Genomic DNA, 20,825 nt, shown 5'->3' with positions numbered 1-20,825 from the left:
AACTCCCGCCAGAAGATCAAAGATCAAAGATGAAAGAATAAATTACACATATCAAGTCATCAATAACAAGAAGCAGGCGTCTCAGTCAACATTCCAGATGTTGATCCAGCATGCAGAGAAGGTTTCGTGAGTGAGCCATTAGTTCGGACCAGCTTCCAGTTCGCGAGGCGTCCGGCGCTCGGATCGTGAAAGGTCAGCTGGCGCCAACCCCGTATCAGTCGACGGAGGCTGCCCTCGACTGGTGCGGTTGAAAAGGCCCCGAAGGCGACTTGGGACTAGGCGTGGCCAGGTATGCTGTTCCGCGCTCACCGGCTCATCCACCCTGCGAGGTTCGTGGGGCGTTTGTTGCGAACGCCCATCCGGCGGAGCAGATCGGTCCCCCCTTCGATTGGATGGTGAGAATAATCGCCCCGGTAATGATAATTGCGTTCGGAACGGATTCGCTCGATGACCGGTCCGAGCAGTTGGAGATGGCCTCGTAATCGTATCCAGATTAGCCATAACAAGACGACGACCTTGCCGGTCCCCTGTTGGTTGATTTTCCGTGCCTGGCGCACGGGGTTTCGGTATGTAGTAATCCGCCTTACACAGAGGACAACACGCTCTCCGGCTCGTCAGCCAGGGATCGACACAGGAGGCATGGAAAGCATGCCCACAGGTCAGACCTCTTATATCGTCGTCATCCTCAATCAGGTCCAGACAGATGGCACAAGAGTCCCCTGGGTTTGGCAAGAGTTCAGCAGGAAGTGCGTTGCGGATCTGATCGCCATCATCTTCATCTTCATCTGGCTCAACGGTCTCCGAGTTCAGATTGTGCTGCCATTTAAATTCTTGCGGAGAATTGCTTGCACCTATGCTATGTGGCTCGGAAGAGAGACCAGTCACAGGGGCCGCTTTCTCGTCTGTCGGCTGCACCGAATTTCCGGCATGTTGGTCTTGCGAGGCTTGCGAGGCGTTCGATTCCGTTCGGCCATTTGCGCTCTCGGATGGCGATAGTGCGGCTGTCACGACCCCAGAGACTACACCCGATTCATCTTTCAGGCTATTGGGCCTGCTATTCGGGGCCGTTATCCCTCCTTCTGTTGGTAGGCCTTGGTTTGCGCGAGAAGACCTCCATACTTTGTATTTGACAAGCGGGAAGCGCTCGTTGACTTCGTCCATCGTCATCAGCTTCTTTTCCCTCCGTCGTCGATGGGTTCGAGGCATGGCTACCAAGTCAATGGGCTCTCCAGTGTCTTCTCCTCGAAGTTGACGGTTCCGCTGGTTGTAGCGAAAACAGTATTTTACTCCCACGATAATCCTGCGTGCATATTCATCAGACATCTAATCTTATCCAAACGCCGACCGTTCCGAGGAGGGATTGATGCCCTCCCGGATGTTCCGTGAGACTTACCATAAATTGGTGAATACCACGCCAAAGCCGAGAGCGACGAAGAAAAGTAGAGGTGAGCTGGTTGTGCTGCCCCCGTTATTGCCACTATTACTAGTAGTCGTAGCAGCGGCAGCAGCCGTGGTCGTGGTGGATGCCATTTTGGGGTGATTAAGAAAGGAGAAGGGGTGGGAGACGGGGGAAGGAGGCGATGGTTGTCAAGATGGTTAAAATCTTCCCGACAGTTAATGAGCTCTCAGAGTCTCATCCCCAGTCGAGCATATGCATGCCTTCGCGCTTCAGGAGACTAGATGCAGCGGAGGCTGGCTGCGAGAGGGGGGTTGGCAGTGAACACGCCGGTCGGCGACACGGAATCCCAGAGGCAGGCAGAAAGCAAACCTGAATGAGGATGGCCGAGACCGAGAGCGGCCTGGCATTCAAGGGATGTCGTGTTCGTTGAGGAAGAATAATACTAAGGCGTAGTCGTCAGACGAAGGAAATCCCAAGTGGAGACGGGGAAGGAAGGTAGTTTCTGAGGTAAGCAGGGTCTGGGGTTGGGCGGTCACGGGACCGACTGACTTGATTGGACCTTTAAAAAAAGGCAATCACCAACCAGTCAGACCATATCTACATATCATATCCTACATATGGCGGACGCCAACCCTGTCGTCTTCTTTGACATTGCTCTAGGGGGTGAGTTATACATAACCTCTGTCCCCCTTCAAGTTCCAATTCAACTAAATCGGTCCTAGGCGAGTCGCTCGGTCGGATCAAGATAGAGCTTTTTGCCAACGTCACCCCGCGGACGGCAGAGAACTTTCGCCAATTCTGCACCGGCGAGAGCAAGAACCCCCAGGGACGGCCTCAGGGCTACAAGGGGAGCAAGTTTCACCGTGTCATCAAGGATTTCATGATCCAAGGCGGCGATTTTGTCAACGGAGATGGATCGGGAAGCTGTACCATCTACGGAACCCCCAAGTTCGCCGATGAGAACTTCTCGCTGAAGCATGACCGGGCCGGGCTCTTGAGCATGGCAGTAAGTTCTTTCTTCCCCCTTCCATGTTCGACACGAAGACTGAGTCACTTAGAACTCGGGCCCGAACACCAACGGCTGCCAGTTCTTCATCACCACCACCCAAACGTCATTCCTGAACAATAAACACGTGGTATTTGGTCAGGTCATTGACGGCATGGATGTTGTCCACATGATTGAGCGGACACGGACGACGAAAGACCGACCGAATCAGGATGTCACGATTGTTCAGTGCGGGGAGATGTAAGAATGGTGGTTTTACTACAATAACTTAAAAATCGGTGGCTATGGCGCAAGAAATACGAGCTCAATTCATGGTTAATCTCTTCTTCATGTCAAAATCGATATAACACAATATTGGCGATAAAATTTTATCCGAGACCACGGCGCTCTCTCCAAGAGTGTTCCTCTTCCGAGTAGACTAGAGCTTGAATTTGCTCAGGTAGTCCGAAGCCAGCGAAATGGCTTCATCGACCTTGTCCGGATTGGTTCCATTGCCAATGGACGTCGGTCCTTTGCCTCCCGCCTTGCCTCCAACCGCGCTGGAGACAGCAGCGGCCCAATCGCTCGCGGATGCGCCTTGGTCACTCAACTCCTGCAACGAAAGTTAACATCAGTCGGCAACATCAATAGAGTGAAATCTAACCTTGGAAACGTAGCATCCGTGCGCAACCCGACCTTGCTCCGTGTCTGCGGCCAGCAGATACACCGTCTTGTTCTGTAATTTGGATTTGACGTGATTGAGAGACTCACTAACGGCCTTGGCATTGGCCGAGATGGGAAGCCGAGCTACCAACCAAGACTTGCCTTGGTTATCGGGTGACTCGAAGTAGGAGGTGATGGTTTCCAGCGCCTTCTTGGACTCCAACTTTTGTTGCGCTTTCTGTCCATCGAGGATCTTCTTGTTGATCGCAAGGAAGCGCTCCCGGAGCCTTGCCTTCTGGATTGCAGAGATGGTGAGTTGGTTCAGATCCACCTGTATCTGCTTGGCATCCTGCTCTTTCTCAGGTCCGAAAGGTAGGCCTTCCAGTCGGTCAACGCGTTTCCCAAACTCCTCCGCGACCCGCTGCACCTCGTGGGCCTCCTCGCCCGTGACGGCGATGATTCGACGAATACCCTTGGCGATGCCGCTTTCTTCCAAGATAATCAGATCCTTGATATCACCTGTCTTCTGGACATGCGTTCCACCACATAATTCAATGCTGACCTCTTTCCATCGAGGGTCCTTGACATCCTTCAGGATTTCTTCCAGTTCGACCCCAACGGAGACGACGCGGACAGGATCTGGGTAAGTCTCGCCGAAAACAGCTCGTAGTCCGGAAATTTGCTGGGCAGTTGCCAGAGGAACTTCTTGGGCGTAGACCGCGCAATTCTGCCGGATATACTCGGTCGACTTGGCTTCGATCTTTTCCAGCTCTGCATCTGAAACGGCGGACTTGTGAGAGAAGTCAAACCGGAGCTTCTCGGCCGCCACGAGGGAGCCTTTCTGATCCACACCATCCCCCAGAACCTCTCGTAGGGCGAAATTTAGAATGTGGGTGCCAGTATGGTTGTTGCGGATGGGCCAACGGCGAAGTTCGTCGTATTCACAGATGACAGTGTCGCCCACGGAAAAGGACCCGTATTTCATGAAGCCTGTGTGCAGCACGTAGCCTGCGTAGACTTGAACATCACCAACCTCCAGCTCTGTCTGTCCATCGATGACAATCCGACCGGTGTCATTTTCCTGACCGCCCTGTTCGGCGTAGAAGTTTGTACGATCCAGAATTAGGCCAAGCTGCTCTCCATCAGGGATACTGTCGGTGTTATTGTAAAACGTTTTTCCGTGGTAAATCGCCTTGATGGAAGCAGTGATGTTGCCCTTGGCAAATTTAGCAGAGTCATCCGTTTTGTGGACGTCGTTCATCTTCTCTAGCTTTCCGAGGTCATGGACATCAAGTTTCACTGTGTGTGTGGCAGCCTTTTTCTGGCCCTTGCTGGCTTCCTTAGCGCGCAATCTTGCTTCTTCGAACTGGGTGTCGTCAATCCTTAGGCTGCGTTCCTCGGCCATAATGCGGGTCAGGTCGACTGGGAAGCCAAAGGTATCATACAGCCGCCAGACATCGGCGCCATGTAGTTGATCGGACCCCTTGACCTTGGCTTGCTGAGCGTACTGCTCAAACTGCCGCTCACCCCGATCCAGGGTCTTAGCGAATGACAACTCTTCCTCATCCAGAATCTCCATGACATCTTGCTGCTTTCGTTGCAGCTCAGGGAACATGCCCCCCAACTGATCTACCACCGTCGGTACGAGTCTTGAGAAGAAATTTCCGATATCCACCTGGAAGTATTTCCGAGCATACCGCGCGCCTCTGCGTAGCACCCGCCGAATAACATATCCGCGACCCTCATTGTTGGGGATCACCCCGTCCGAGATGGCAAACATGAGGGTCCGAACATGGTCCGCAACGACCCGGTACGCTGTATCAATCCCATCAGCGTCCTCGGCACCGAATTTGCCCTGGTACTCGCGAGCTCCAGTCACTTGTCGAATGGCTTCGAAAATCGGGGTGAAGACATCTGTGTCGTAATTCGACGATTTATCTTGCAAGATTGACACCAGACGTTCGAACCCCATTCCTGTGTCGATGTGCTTGTTCGGGAGAGGTTGCAGGGAGCGATCCGACTCGCGGTTGTACTGGATAAACACGTTGTTCCAGATTTCGAGAACATTAGGGTCGTCTTGGTTGACCAGGTGAGCCGCATTGCGTCCGCCGATTCGGTCATAGTGCAACTCGCTGCAAGGTCCGCAGGGGCCTTGGTCACCCATTTCCCAGAAGTTGTCCTTCATGTTCCCGGGGAGAATGTGAGATGGGGGGACCCCCACGGACCTCCACAGCTCTTTGGCCTCTAGGTCGGGCTCCAGACCACCCGCCTCGTCGCCCTCGAAATAGGTAACGTAGAGACGGTCCGGGTCGAGTCCGTAGACCTTGGTCAAGAGAGTCCAGGAGTAGGTGATTGCTTCTTTCTTGAAGTAGTCGCCGAAGCTCCAGTTACCGAGCATCTCGAAGAAGGTCTGAACGTTTGACAGCAGTCAGTATCTCACTTAGATCCGGCAAATGTCTCGCGGAGACGCTCACATGGTGATAACTGTCCTTTCCAACATCATCCAAATCCTGGGCTGGTTAGCATCCTACCTACCCCCCCCCCCGTGGAACACAGCCGGTCACACTCACATTATGCTTTCCGCCCGCACGTAGACACTAGATCGAACAATTAACCACGGCCGAGCCTACGGCTGGGAGTGAATCCTACCTTTTGCGAGTTCACGGCGCGCTTCAACTTGGCAAAGTCGGACTGCGGGTCGACGGTGCCCAGGAAGATAGATTTGAACTGGTTCATGCCCGCATTGGTAAAAAGCAGCGTTGGGTCTGATAGGGGCACGACAGGAGAGGAGGCAACTGAGCAGCAGCGAGTCAGCCAGGTCAAGGGAAAGGGAAGAGCCCCAAAAAAATTCTCGGTGGCGGGGTAGCAACGCACCGAAGGAGTGACCGTTTTGCTGGAAATAGTCCAGAAAGGTATCGCGCACTCGCTGCGCCGTCCACTGGGGGCCATCGTTGGAGGCCATTTTGCGGGTAGTGGGAGTGGTGGGAGTGGTGGTGGTGGTGGTGGTGCAGGAAGGAAAGAAAGAGGAAGAAAAGGTGTGGCAGCCCAGATGAGTCAACTTCCTCCCCCGTCCGCGCATCGAGCCACCCCACGCGACCAACGACGACGACGACGTTTCGCGATCCGACCAGCGCGAAGAGACGGGGTGGATGGCGAAAGATGGGGTACAGAAGAAACGCCCGGCCGAGGGTGATCCCGATGGCGCGCAGCCCTTAGCCAAGAAACTCAGTCGCCTGCACCTGCTGGGTAGGATGATGATGGTGCGCCCTGGCCCAGGTCGCAGACGAGGTTGACACATTCTTCTCCTTCCTAGCAGATCCCTCCCCTGCTCCCAGTGACCACGATCCGATGCTTCTGGATGACACCAACACGACCACGTACATTCACGACCTCGATCGCGAGCTGGCGGATGATAACACCACCGAGGGGGATGCGCTGATCTTTCTCCCGGGCATCGCCCAGCTGATGTCGATCCCGGAATCGGCAAGTTCGGCGGGCAAAGAACTGGTTCTATACCAGGATTCTTCGTCGTTGACGGTCCCGAGGGAGTCCGACTGGACAAGGAGAGCGATTGAGGATTTCAGAGCGCGGGCCAGGTCTGGGAGACAGAGTTCCACTTCGGCCACTTTGGCGAGCAGGGAAAGCAAGAAGACTAACACGGATGATCTGGACGACGACCCCATGGATATTGACCAATCTTAGTTTTAAAGAAAAAAAAAAAAAGGAAAATATGGTGCAATGAATATATTATTGGTAAAACGCTCAGGCTACAGTTAACGATTAAGAGTCCGCACTTGCTATAGAACTCCGTCCTCACGTCGCTCCCTTTTCGGATGGCGTGCCCATAAATTAGCCAATTCATTTAGATATTATTCAACCAATAGCCCACGCATCGAGGTAAACTGAATCCGGTTCGTAATCGAGACCAAGTCACCTGATCTTGCCCTGTCAGCGCCAGCACGACATTCGCCCTTCAGGCAGGACTCCGGAAACAGTTAGCGGCAAGCCAAGGGGCCGCCGTTATTATCCTGAATGTACTCTGTGGGCCGCTAGCTGTCGGCCTGGCTTCACCAGTAGCAGAATTGCCGGTAACTGAGCGGCCGCGAATCCGATCATGACTTTCAGCTGCGTACTGTAGCTAGACGCAAAAATATTCTGCACCTCTTCCTGTAGATCCGGAGATAGATATTGAATCGATTTCACATTCTCAAGGAAAAGATGTAGTTCATGCGATGACAGAATACCCTGCAAACGATGCGCCAGATTGCCATTTAGGATGTTAGATGCAATAGCGAGGCTGATAGCACCACCAAGGAATCGGAACTGGATCACGGCGCCAGTGGCAATCGCTATGTTGAGGGAAAAAAAAGGTTAGTCAGTCAATACATAAGCTATTATCAGCGAGTTGCTCGGTGGGAGACCTACCGATATCTCTGTCCTCGACTACGTATGGTATCGAGAGCATCAGGATACCCATTGTCAGCCCTATTCCTGCACCCGCAATAATCTCGTAGACAATATCTGTGACGTGGAAGCCCTTCGAAGTGGCAACAGTCGAAAGAAGTCCCACACCGACGGTGTGGATGGCACAGCCCACGAGCAGAGAGTAAATGAATGGGATGCGTCCTCTGGAGCTAGCGATATTGGCCAGGGCCGCGGCAACAGCTGCAACAGCCGAATACCCAATCAAATATATACCGGAATCGAGAGGCGACTTGCCTAACAGAATCTGAGCTTGCTGTGGAACATAGACTAGAACGACGTTGAATGGTGCACCGGTGACAAACGCGGAACTTGGAAATTGTCAGTCAGAGTGGATCGCTCCATCAAAGAAAGTGTGGTTTTGGCTCACATGAGGATGCCCAGCCATGGACGATCAAAAAGCCACCGCTTAGGAAATATTGGGTCTTTCCCCGGGATGCCCGAGATGTGCCATTCCCAGACAAAGAAAGCAAGCCAGGAAACACTCGAAAGCACAAGGAGGGCAATCGCCTCTCTCGAGGACCATGAAAATGCCAAATCCGTTTCATTCAAGACGGTGACTGTTAAAAACGAGCCAGTCATTATCAGAAGCGAGCCCACGAGATCAAGATTAGCAAATGAGCGATATGACGCTCGCGTTCTGAATGAGGGGGTGTGCTGATCAAGACCAAAGTTATTAGGCATGGCGATAACAAGGACAATGATCGCAGTAGCGCACAGCGGAGCGCTGAAAACAATGGTTAGTTGACCATTCGATATACAGAGCCATTGGACCCTCACGTACTTGATGAGAAAAACCCATCTCCAGGCAGAGCGTTGAGCAAGGGCACCTCCGATGATTGGGCCTATCAAAGAGGCAAGGGCCAGACAGAATGACATGAGACCGCTGTAGGTCGGAAGCTTCGTTTTAGGGGCTATCTCGTAGGTGCATAAGATTGCCAGTGCGTACGCACCAGCACCTCCTATTCCTTGTAATGCTCGTAGTATTATTCTGCGCCAGCAGGGTTAGTTTTGGAACGACTGGCCAGCATAGGACTATTCTAGACCTCACAATTGATTGACTGTCTGGGCGCACCCACATCCAAGAGAGAACGCGAGCAGAATCACAAGTGCGGCAATTGTGGCATATTTCCTCCCAATTATATCGCTGACTTTGGTCCATATTGCCATGGAACCTAGAAAAGGTTTGAAATCAGTTATAAAGAACGAGGATAGGGAATGGGAAGTCGTGTCGAGGTATATGGAATTAATTCTCTGAAAGGGCAGGAGGCGAAGGGAATGATTACAATTGAACAGTTGCATTCTGATTCATACCTGTGTAAGTGGCCAAATATCCAGTGACAATCCAGCTTCTCTTCTCGAAGCCTTCCAGGCTATCTGTGATACTCGTGAGAGACGAGCTTACAATAGTAACATCCAAATTGGAGAGAAAAAATCCAATCAGGAGCCTATTGCCAAATAATGGGTAAGTCTTCGCCATCCAGCAGCCCTCGGGCACTTAGCTGGAAATTTACCCTATCGTGGTAAGGATAAGTCTCCATCCTGTAGGGTAAACAATTTCACTTCCTGGGGACGGTACTCTTCGTGCCGAGCCCTTTTCTCCCAGATGCCTCCTTGAGGGTTCGTTTGACCCGTTCCTCGAAATAGGTTCTGCAAACTTTATGCGACTAGACATGGCTGTCAAGACTCTCAACGATGCTAGGTGCTCCAAGCGTGGGAACCACAGCTGCATGTGAGAAATTTTTTTGAACAGGACCACTCACTATGCAGGACCAAGCTCCAAATATATTACAGGGGCTTCAAGGGGAACGCAGGAGACGCATGATGACAAGAATGTGGAACAATAATGGGATAAGACGGGTGATCTTCACCATCATTGAAGCTAGCGTTTGAAGCGAATGGCTTGGCGTCAATTTGCATGGGAGGCTGGAGATCTAGCTGGGACTGGTGCGATTGTAATTGCAATTTTGTTCCTCTTGGCTTATTATGTACTCTGGTTGAAAACGCCCCCTGTCTTTGCACGAGGATTTGGTCTGACAAGGAGTAAGGGGTCAGTTTCGGTGGAGCCGGCCTTGGATCGAGATACCATTTGCGTCCCATCCACGCTATTCATTTTTGCGGTCGTATGAGTCAGCTTCTCCTTGCTCAGGGCTATCTGAAGAGTCGAGCAGCAATTATTTACAATATCAGGAAGACCTATGGGACCAAGCTGAGACTAGAATGAACTGGTCAGGACCAGCAAGTGGTTAAATATTTAGCTTAGGGTGCCAGAGTTAACTACCTTCACTAACTACTACTAAGGCCACTTAGTGATGTGCTGAGATCGCAGGATTATCACATTCAAACATATTCCACAGGCATCCTTTCTACCCTAATGCACTATAGTAAATGCATTGTTAATTACTTTTATATGTTATCTCACCAAGAGAGGCCCTAGTATTGACTAAATTTATATAGAAATGGACTACTTTTTAGCAACCTCGTTTTCTTATATTATCTCGCTAATTAGAGTTCCTCGAGCCTTATATCCTAGTTCAAAATCCTAATTACTCTAGGTGTTGTCAATATTTGACACCAGTCACAACCTATTAGGTAGGTCTAGATCGACATTTTAGCGTATACCTATGCGTCTACTTCTACCTCTTCTGTGTTTGGGGGGGGGGGGGGGGGGGGGGGGTTCTACTATTAACTATACGTTGGCTTGATATAGGAATTAGAAGAAACTGAAAAACTAGATACTTAACTATCCCGGGTATTCCCTAAGCTACAAGAGGATCAATTATCAATAATCTACATAGACAGTGTATTAGTAACTTGAGGCTAGGAGAAAGTTCTCCTTCCTGGTATAAGATAACTATTTTGGGGTAAATACTTATTAGCTACGTGAAGAACGATGGTCTAGAAGGGTACTCAAACTATAGATAGACGTATTATAAATAATAGAGGTAAGGTATACTAACAAGTAGCTGTACGGCGCGCGATATATGGCCAATCCAGATGCTCACACAATATGAAGAATCTGTTAGCGCAGGTTTTAGTGCTAGCTGTCTAGGTATCATGAACAAATCTCGAGTAACAGTTATACATGTCTAGGAGCAAATCCCTTGTATGTCATGTCCGTCGGACGAAATTAGGATATATGCTATGCTATATATTTGAATTGTAAGAAGATTAGATAAAAGCATCACCGGCGAGGTAATAATAACTAGGCCCCCGCAAAAACCATCGAACCCGTTACCCAACGCAACCCAACCCGCAAATAGGTTGGGTTTATGTCCGACTTTCAAACTGCAAGGGAAGTAGGCTCAGATAGATAAGCCTCCCAACGGCCCCTGGAGTGTAGGGACTGAAATGTGGAGCCTACAGTAGACAGGCCAGAGAACAGGATAACCTCATGTGAAGGTACTCAGCCAGGCTATTCACGGTTCAAGCCTCCTCTGGTGATATGTACCCGTCTAAAGTATCCTTTGGTTGAGCTTTTTGGGAACGATTGAACACATATGTCCGATGATTCTAGGCCAGCCTTATTCCTCCAAGCTTTTTCTGGGGGCCAAAGGCTAGTCCAATCATGAACCTGTTAAATTTGGCTCAGGCAGACGTGGGTCTTTGATTGGAGCCCTGGAGCGGGCCCAACAGCCACTATAAGCACGGAGAGCCTTAACAGGTCGTACTCTACGCACGAGGGCTCCTGAAGGCTGAAATGTACTCTGGTGCACAGGGCAGATGTGCTAAGTAAGATTCCTCCTCGTAAAGATGATACTAGCTGGGGGCTCTGTGTGACTAGCATGCGGAGCGCTCCGTTGAGGGATTCCGCTTAGCGTGTTGGGTATCATAGCGCCTAGCGTAGGCATTACGAATTGTTCTCGTCGCGATTAGTCAATTAAAAAAGGTATGTAGATCCCTGCTAATCTTGTACCTCTCCTGATGGCACAATCTGTGACCGACCAGTAGCTCCAACAGCTAGCGGGGGCAGCGTTTCAGTCGAATAGCCAGGGTACCTCGTCTTTGTTTATCCCTTTGCAAAAATTCCCATTTCCCCTTATTCGCGTCTTCGTAATTTTCTAAATTATTCACATTCATCGTTTTCTTCTGAGGCCCTCAGACTAGCCGAAATGTTCCTGCTGTTTCTAGGCTTACTGGCCCTGATCTACTTCGGGTGGAGTATGGTTATGATGGAGATTAACTATCGCCGGGCGTCCGCTATGGGCATTCCCGTCGTGCGTTTGTGCATTGACTCCCAGAACTTACTTTGGATGATTCTCGAGCCCCATGTGTGGCCATTGCTCGACAAGTTGTCTTTCACCTTTGGCAGCTTCGGGCGTTATTCGCGTCGAGGGTGGTTTTTTCTTGATCGAGGAGATTCAGATCGTCGCTATGGACCGATTTGGGCTCTTGCCACTCCGCGTGAGATCACCGTTATTGTGGCTGAATCTGAGGCTATCCACAACATTTTTCAAAGACGAATGGACTTTGTTCGTCCAAGCATCATGTATAGTGCGTTGAACTAATGCATGCTCTAATGATTTTCCTGAACTAACTACTCCTGTCCAACAGAGGTGTTAGAAGTCTATGGTCCCTGTATCTCCACAGCTAATGGACCGGACTGGGCACGCCATCGAAAGATCGTGGCGGCTCCATTCAACGAAGGCATCATGTCTTATACATGGGACGAAAGTGTCGAGCAAGCTTGCCAAATGCTCGATGTATGGGCTGGTGAGGAGTCGAGCGAGATCAGCAGCGTCCCAAGGGATACACGCACGGTGTCATTAAACGTTCTGGCTGCAACTGGATTTCGCAAATCGTACCCTTTCCGCAATGCCCATGATCAGAGTGGCCCAGCCAACTACCGTGACTCCTTGCAAACTATTCTCGACAATGCAATTTTATTGATGGTTGCCCCACGAAATATTCTATGTCTGCCGTTTGCGCCAAAAGGGTGGAAAAGACTTGGCAAGGCAGCCAAGGATTTTAAAAATCACATGGTTACGATGCTCAATGACGAGACCAAGGCCTTGAATGAAGGAAAGCCTGGTTCCGGAAGTCTAATGACGACTTTAGTACGAGCCATGGATATCGAGAACAAGAGTCCCAAAAGCGAGATGTCTGGTGCGTCATCCAAAGGACTCTCTATTGATGAGATTTTTGGTAATATCTTTGTGATCAACTTTGCTGGTCACGATACGACGGCCAACACCCTGAGTTTTGCGATATTACTCTTGTCTGCGTACCCAGAGGTGCAAGATTGGGTAGCAGAAGAGCTGCAATCAATCCCGGAAAATACCAAGGGACATTATTCCGATATATTTCCCAAGCTTAATCGATGCAGAGCGATTATGGTCAGTCAAATATCTATCTCATCATATCAGAACCCCCAATCTTACATAAATAGCTCGAAACTCTCCGACTCTTCCCGCCAGTTCCATCTCTCCCGAAGTTGACATACGGCTCTCCCCAATCTCTAAAAGTGAAAGACAAGACCATAGTGATCCCTCAAAATTCCGGACTGCTCATCAACCTCATCAATACCCACATAAGCTCAAACTACTGGGTTGATCCATTCTCCTGGAAGCCAGCACGATGGATCACAACCTCATCTGCATCCGAGTCTGACGCAGCGCTCTTGCTAGAAACTGGGCGAATCCTTACTCCGAAGTTGGGATCAACTGCACCAGCTGATGAGCGGATTGTCACCCCGGCACGGTGCACCTATTTTCCCTGGGCTGATGGCGGGCACAGCTGTCCTGGTAACAAGTTCTCCCAGGTAGAATTTGTGGCAGTCATGGCCAAGGTGTTACGTTACCATCGCGTGCGCGCTATTCCTAAACCAGGAGAAACGTGTGGGCAGACTCGTGGCAGAATTCTAGCTACCACTCAAGATGTCGATCTCCAGCTGCTTTTGCGGATGAGAGATGCTGATCAAGTGCGGTTATCGTGTGTACGGGTCTGAGTGAAGATGTATATTTTACATGAAAATTCATTTTTAAACTACCTGATGAAAAACATGCCAAAGAAGGGCTCGGTGTATTAGATTGAAGTTAGTAGAACTCCTCATACATGCAATTGTCACAATCTATTATTATCTCTCACATGAAGTATAGAGAAAGGGTCTTGGCAGAGTTTCCGATTCTTTTCCCGTAATTTGAATACACTTATGTTTTTCTCTCTTCTATAGTTCAGTCAAGTACATCGTTACAGAGCTACAGTGGCATCGCAAATGTCTAATACCACCCCCCTTACACCGCCCCTTTTCACCGCCCCTTTTCACCGCCTACACCTCTTTTCAAATTAGACCAGTAGAAACGCGTCGCGAATAGTATTGGATGTCCATTTTCGTTCAACATAGGCCGTGCTTATTGTAAGTCTGAAGTTCTGATATTATCTGAACCTAGACTCTACCAACTAGACATACTACGTTGATAAGAACTTTCGTTCTGTATAGACCGCCTACGGTCCTACCGCAAATCATACAAGCCCAACTTTAGCAAAGCAACCTGATTAGTAAACTCAGCGGGCCAACGTTTGTATATTATACCTAATAATGCGTAGAATGATCGGAGCCTTAATAGGTTCATAGGAGGTTGACCTTCCCTATTTTGATAGACGCTATTACCGTCTAAGGGGACTATAAGAACATCAATTACTAAAGCTAGGCTAATTTAATCCTTGTTGAACGAGTGGGCCATACCCAAAATAGTAGAGCTCGGATAGAGAGGGCTCGATTCTAAATGTTTCTACCTATAGTAGCATCCGGGTTCTACTATCGAAACGGGCTATTTCAATATGCCCTCTCGCTCGTCCGCTCTAGAATTTTTATCTTCACGATTCTTTATTTAGTAGAAAATCTATATATCGTGCACTGAGATGTCCATTTCTAAGGCCGAAGGAAAGTAGAAGCATTCATTATAGAGCTATTGTTCCAATAAGACAGCTAGGAAGTCTCCCTATCCGCTATCATCAAATCAACGAAGACTACTAATATCCTTATAGGTTGTTTTGCTTATTATTTCCTATACGGATTATTTTTTCGGCGAAATTTCGTCGCGTCGATAAAAGCGAAGTTATAAGGAAAGCTACTCGAGCTTAAATGTATCAAACAATCACTTTACGTTAAATATAGGGTGATACTAATGGCCAATTTCTAGTGTTATCTATTTGCATCGCTTACGCTTTATAGACTCTAGTAGGTACTACTTATAATCCAAAGAGGCGAGATGAGGGAGTCCTCTAGCATAAAGGGCTTAGCCTATAGAGACTACATAGAGTCTCTTTGTTGTCCTTATTGTGCTCTAGTACAACATGATTAAGAATTGAAGTTCTAGGATAGAAAGTCATATAGATACCGTTCGGGTACTAAAATGTCTTATTCAAGACAAAATTAGAACCTCTAAATTTATTTGCCGATAAGGACAAATTTCATACCCGTTTCTATAAGGAAAATCCCTATGCGTGCTATAATATAATACTATGAGCCATAGAAAATGAAATTAGCAGGAACCTTAGCATTATCACAATATAGAAGTGTAGTTTCAAATCGCTTTCGCGAAACCATAGTATCATTAAATAGGAGGGTTTGAATATAGCCAATCAATAGAAAGAATAATTATTAAACTTGCTAGATACCCTTCAAAACTAAAAAGTCTCCCATCCGCTGCCTCTTAGCTATATACGATTTAATAGAGATCAACTCGCTTAACCTCGCTAGCAATTAATATTATTCCTCTATGAAGCTATATTCCTCTATGCAATAGAATGAAATAACCCATTTTTCTAGCGTACTCTCTTCTAATTAGGTCAAATTAGGGCACAACAAATTGCTCGCCTTAAAAAACTTCTTAAAATAAAGGAAATAGGGGCTTAAATTAAGAGCGTTAGATGCGGCTGCTATTCGAATGTAAAAAGGACCTTTACAGCCGCCTAAACTATATGTTAGCAAAGGAGCTAGAAAGGACTTTGCGCCGCGCAAATATTTTGATAAGCTTACCTAAACATAATATTTGTGATGACTGCTTGTTATTTAAGGATAGGGTCAACTGCTTCTTTAGTCTGTAGATTGAGTTTGTATAAAACGTGAGGCTTGTAAGTATACTTATAACTTGAGGTATTTATGTATATAAATAGTGCTAGATTCTTTTTATCTATTAGTCATATATAGTAAGTGAAACGGAAGGACGGCCGCTATATCGCTTTATGAATCGCTTAGAATATCTAAGCTAATGATAACTAATCTTTAGCATTATGGTCCTAAAGGATCTCCGCACTTTTTATAGACGTCCTTATTAGACCACTCTCTTCGATACTAGTACAATTTAGAAAAGTATAAACATATTAAACTATATTCATAGGGACGTCGATAGGCATTCGGTAGAAGAGAGGTCGTAGGTATTAGAGGGTTTTTTATGTAAAATATAATATTATTATGAAGGAGTACGTATAAACCTAGTTATTTACGCACAATCTATATTAGGTTTAGTATATTATGTGACTAGGGTTTAAAAGAGCGTCTCCATGTTTCTAATATAAAAGGCAATAACGGTCGCGACTTTATCTACTAAACAATATTCAAACTTGTTAATTAAATATATATGGTACTTATCTTTAACAAGTTGTACCCTAAGTCGCTATTTTAAATGCTATACTATAGTATGAAAGACGGCCAATCACATCTATACCATGTAGATTGAAACTCTATTACGAATCGATACATTATACTATATAATCAAGGCTAATATAAAGGGTTAAATATTAAGAAGTGAATCTTTCTAGTATCGAGGTACTTTAGTCTCAAATTTAAAATTTCTAGTATAATATAAGGAGGTTCAAACTTTTCAATCTAGTTAGCAGAGTTCATATACTAAGAAGTACGAGATCAAACCTCCTTAACTATGTTCGTATCGACTTCCGTGAACTAAATTAATTCACTATCTTATAGTCGAGAGAAAGACCATCGATCTACTAATTAACAGATTGACTATCCTATAAGCTAGGTTCTCCTATAGGGTTAGATTATCGTTCACAATTTCTAATATCTTGGTTTTAGTAATTAAGAAATTTAGCAACAATCAAGGGCTTGAAGCCCCTTAATATATAATGAACAACGATAATAATTTCCTCGTCGGACTATCCAGTGAATAGTATAGTGTCAAAGAAAATAGTTTTTAGGACCTCGCACGAAGTATAATCAGGTCTATATTCAAGTAAATATAATCAGTATATGCCTTACCCTCGACGAGGGTACAAAAGAAAAGAATGCGTAGAACATTACGTTAAAAGGAAATGGTTCGTCCGCGATTTGTTATAGTTCTTTGTCGTATAATTGGTAGCAAAATAATTATCACTAGCTCGCTGCGGTTAGAAATATGCTGTTCAACAAGTTGTCAACGTCCTACCTATATTATAGTAACGACTTGCCACGAGAATCAAGAGGGCATAGCCGAATTGGCCTCATTGGCGTTCTCGATTCACCCTTTTAGTTCAATATTGAGCGAACCTCAACTAATAAAAATAGAGTATATGTAGTTCTGGCCTACTACTAGCCTAATCGTATGTTATTCATCTCATTAGATCTTCGACCTTAACTAAAACGACTACGCGCTATAATTGAAATAATCGCAAATTGTTTAATTAAGCGTTTCTTAACGCTAGTTAAACTAATAGCTAGATATAGCAGGAGTAGTTGAGTTATGTTTTGTAGAATCTCCTATAGCATAGGAAACCTCTACTATAAGTATCCTAGATAGCGTAATTAGTGGTATATAAAAGTAAACTTCCCCTTCGCAACTTGCTTGGATTCGCGTGATATCAACTGCTACTACATTGTAGTAGATGTGACTAGTAGATAATAGAAGCTGCTCCGCTTGTCTTGCTCAAAACTGTGCAACTCTAAAACTACCGCGTTGTAACGCACACTAGTCTATGCAGAACAAAGGAACGCAACTTACAACGATCATGTTTAGGTGGACTTGTTTTCTCCTTGGGTATCATATTAAATCCATACTGCTTACTCGATACTATCTCTATATTCTCATCTGTATCCCTTCTATAACAGATAATGGATAGTGCATTTAGGTTTCGGAATGAGAAACCTGTACTGCGGTATTCATTTTGTAAAATATACCACACCCAGGATCTTAATCCCCACGATATCATTAATGCTAGCCCTAGGATTTGGACGATCGAGTCCACTAATAATAGAGTGGATCTATCTATTATTTTACGAACAATCAATGGTTTATCTACTTGGTATAGTAAATATTGGTAGGGGCAACATAAAGAGGAGAGAAAAAGGAATAGAAAAAGGATCGTCTACTCGTACTCTAATCTAGTCTGCTTGTGCCCTTTTTTTGTACCGCATTACAAATGGTGAACTTAATTAGTAAACCATGTTATGGTCGGTTGGTTAGTTCGTTGACTTCATTTAGTGTTGACCTCGTAAAAAGTGAATATCTAATCATCACCACGGTCACATGTGCTTAGGAGCGCTATCAATTGCATATCGCGAAAAAACAAGGAACTAGATAGATGTTGACGGTTTTAAAACTTTGTTGAACACCGAAGTCTAGTATTATGTAGTTTCTAAAAGCTAATTGGTTGGAATTCTTATAAGGGGTGTAGCGCTATGTATGCTATGCTATGTGGTCCTAGTCTCGATATTACCAAATGAAAGAGCAGAATGGGGTTACTAGTTCAGGTGCGAGCCGAAAGCCTAACACTCAAATATGTCTGATTTGCGGTAGGTCTGCCCCTCCAATTTCATTAATCTCGTTAGGATTTATAGACTTTTGGCACTGTCCTGCCTGGTCCTGAGAAATCAACTTTTATATTGGCAATGTGAAGATCTGAAGGCACAAGCCGGATTACGTGATCCTGTTTGTCGTTCTTTGTTGCTCTTCTGTATTTAGTCTGTCTGTTTCCTTTTCCCTTCTGGTTCTTCTTTTCTCTAGTTTGAAGATTTTCGTAGAATGTCACTTCTTCCTTTTTGTTGAAACTGGACCCTCACAGGCAAGAGGAAGACAAAAAGGTCGCCACAATATTATTGAGGCAGGGTTCTAATATAGTATACTCAACCAGCCCGCTGGGTAAACTTTTCTGTGTTTGTATCCTTGTACTCATATAGTAATAACGTCACTCAGCCTGAAAGTAAGTCACCATCAATTTTATTCAGCTGAGGACAAGTTAGTTATTGACGGTTAAATATATCATTAAGACTAATTTACTCAAAACACTCATACGGGCCTACGTAGAAAGATTTAAACTATCGACTACTTAAAATACTTTCGAAGTAGCTCGTTTAGTCCCAAATCATCTAGGAAAAGGTCAATTCAAAGCGTAATATTCACTTTAGATACTTACCGCTAGATAGTCGACTAGGCAGTTAATTGAGCGTAAGAGCCCTACAACGCTAGCACATCCCGAATAATTATCGATAAGCTTCACTAATTCAAGCCAAAATAGAAATCGTTAATTATAAAAGCGTTTAAGCCATATAGAGAGGGTAATCGACTAGCTTATAAGAGGGTCCTAGAACGTAGGAATGGTAATTGTTTCATTTATAGGCTACGACTCAGACATAAAATATCCGAAGCGTATTACTAAATCCAAATTTAGAAGTCGTAAGTCTAAGTTGGCTAATGAACCCCAAAATGCCACCCTCCCCCGGGGGATTTAGCGACTATAATTAATTTAGGTATGAAGAAATGTCGCTCTAATAGGTCTAATAGAGAGAAAATTGAGATTAATGGCGTTAGTGGTCTAATAAATCGACTTCCAGTATTATAAATTGTTCTTCTAACCTATGTACATAAGAATTATGTTACGATGATTGGTTAGGAAGCAAATAACTATTAGAACGAATGAATTTTAGGCTATAGAAGCCCGGTATTCATTTCTATTTAGATGTTTAAAATAAATGAGGAGGGTAAACATATATAAATGAATGTATGGCGATCTATGATTAATTATCTCATAATAGTGTCAAATGGGGAATGTATAATTAATAGTCTATTTTCTATGGTAGTTAATTCGCCCTACATATATGAAATGAACATAAATAGTAGTGATCTAGATATAGAAAGGTGTTATTTATGTAGTATATAATCCTAGGCGCTAGCGTAATCTTCATAGCCTAATATCTTTTCGCTCTATATTTACAGGTATTTTTTATCATGCTATATAAGAGACCTTAAATCGTTTCTACAGCATATTAAACCATAATTTAAAGCCCTAATTAAGAAGCCCCTAACAGCTTGTACTGTGACCAGCCTGGCGTGCCCGAGGCGACAAACGCTAAGACTGTGCCTGGCGCGCGATATGGATTCTGTGGATAGTTGGGACTCTCTTTGTTTCTCTTCTTCTTTTCCTTCCCTAACTTGGAAGTCCCGTCGACAATAGTACTCTGTCAGAATGAACACCATCGTTTTTGTTATTTTCTTTTCTGACCAGACTGCCCGGTCACATGTACTATATTTAACGCTCGCATAGTATTTTTAGCGCTAAATATAGTAATAATGTATATATGCTTCTATTTACACCTTAAGACTATTTGACTAACTTTTTAGGTATTCTTTTCCTTGGAGATCTAGGCCTACTGCTACCTAAAGTAGGGTATATACGAGTAAGAGCTCTTCTAACGCTCTGATATATTACAGTAGATTCTCCTTAGACTCCTTCACATTAAGAGCAGATAATAATAGTTTCATTATATAGATAGACTTTAAGCGAAGGACACTCATTATAAGGGTAAAATCATCTGAAAATCTATTAAGAATAGATATTACTAGGGTAATATCAGTTAGACTTCCGCAGAACCCAGTTCAACCTGGACCCAACCCGGACCCAACCCGGACTGGGTTGGGTTTTGGGTCGAGTTCTTCAACCCAGTACTGGGTCCGGGTTGAGACTCTCGACCCAGTCCTGGGTCCGGGCCCCTAACTTGGGCTACAAAAATTGCAAACATAAGATAGCCTCTGACTACATAAATTATGCAATTTCTAGGCGTAATATTGAGTATTCCCCTTACAAGCAATAGATAGTTGAATTTAGGGTCAAGGGATAGTCCAATATGAATTTATTTCCGCTAAAATAAGTATAATAGAGAATACTTAATGGTACTCAAAGAGGTCATCATCTCGACTCTTGCGCTTTCGACCTGAGCTCCGTACCTAGGTGATATTTCCTGGTAGTGGTGGTTCAGACTGAGTCTGCTCTTCTATAACAACCAATTCATCATGCTCATCTAGCTCTAACTCATCATCAATTCCATCTGTATGCTCCTCAGTGTCACTGATTGGTTCGACTTCA

The 20,825-nt window shown here is 45.7% G+C and overlaps 6 protein-coding genes across 6 annotated transcripts; 3 read left to right on the top strand and 3 right to left on the bottom strand.

The window, feature by feature from the left end:
- Positions 1-138: 138 nt before the first annotated feature.
- N7510_005602 (uncharacterized protein) lies at positions 139-1,530 on the bottom strand (the record flags this gene model as incomplete). Its single annotated transcript, XM_056977528.1, has 2 exons — positions 139-1,300; positions 1,394-1,530. The coding sequence occupies 2 exons, from the start codon at positions 1,528-1,530 to the stop codon at positions 139-141; spliced, it is 1,299 nt and encodes a 432-aa protein (XP_056833560.1).
- Positions 1,531-2,016: 486 nt separating this feature from the next.
- On the top strand, positions 2,017-2,649 carry cyp3 (putative peptidyl-prolyl cis-trans isomerase; the record flags this gene model as incomplete). Its single annotated transcript, XM_056977527.1, has 3 exons — positions 2,017-2,062; positions 2,122-2,405; positions 2,458-2,649. 3 exons carry the CDS (start codon positions 2,017-2,019, stop codon positions 2,647-2,649), a joined length of 522 nt encoding a protein of 173 aa, XP_056833559.1.
- A 174-nt stretch (positions 2,650-2,823) lies between these two features.
- Positions 2,824-6,009, bottom strand: N7510_005600 (alanine--tRNA ligase; the record flags this gene model as incomplete). Its single annotated transcript, XM_056977526.1, has 6 exons — positions 2,824-2,997; positions 3,049-5,457; positions 5,522-5,557; positions 5,618-5,644; positions 5,697-5,842; positions 5,922-6,009. 6 exons carry the CDS (start codon positions 6,007-6,009, stop codon positions 2,824-2,826), a joined length of 2,880 nt encoding a protein of 959 aa, XP_056833558.1.
- A 187-nt stretch (positions 6,010-6,196) lies between these two features.
- On the top strand, positions 6,197-6,749 carry N7510_005599 (uncharacterized protein; the record flags this gene model as incomplete). Its single annotated transcript, XM_056977525.1, has 2 exons — positions 6,197-6,293; positions 6,331-6,749. The coding sequence occupies 2 exons, from the start codon at positions 6,197-6,199 to the stop codon at positions 6,747-6,749; spliced, it is 516 nt and encodes a 171-aa protein (XP_056833557.1).
- A 321-nt stretch (positions 6,750-7,070) lies between these two features.
- On the bottom strand, positions 7,071-9,009 carry N7510_005598 (uncharacterized protein; the record flags this gene model as incomplete). The annotated part of the gene is given in 7 exon segments (XM_056977524.1): positions 7,071-7,396; positions 7,473-7,785; positions 7,801-7,840; positions 7,900-8,186; positions 8,328-8,520; positions 8,581-8,704; positions 8,844-9,009. 7 exon segments carry the CDS (start codon positions 9,007-9,009, stop codon positions 7,071-7,073), a joined length of 1,449 nt encoding a protein of 482 aa, XP_056833556.1.
- Positions 9,010-11,641: 2,632 nt separating this feature from the next.
- On the top strand, positions 11,642-13,476 carry N7510_005597 (cytochrome P450; the record flags this gene model as incomplete). The annotated part of the gene is made up of 3 exons (XM_056977523.1): positions 11,642-12,023; positions 12,084-12,865; positions 12,919-13,476. 3 exons carry the CDS (start codon positions 11,642-11,644, stop codon positions 13,474-13,476), a joined length of 1,722 nt encoding a protein of 573 aa, XP_056833555.1.
- Between the last annotated feature and the right edge of the window lie 7,349 nt (positions 13,477-20,825).

This window comes from Penicillium lagena, assembly GCF_028827675.1.
Source record: "Penicillium lagena strain IBT 129212 chromosome Unknown utg000003l_segment0_segment0, whole genome shotgun sequence".
NCBI lineage: Eukaryota > Fungi > Ascomycota > Eurotiomycetes > Eurotiales > Aspergillaceae > Penicillium > Penicillium lagena.
The sequence above is the reverse complement of the archived record's forward strand: the minus strand, read 5'-3'. Positions and strand labels throughout refer to the sequence as shown.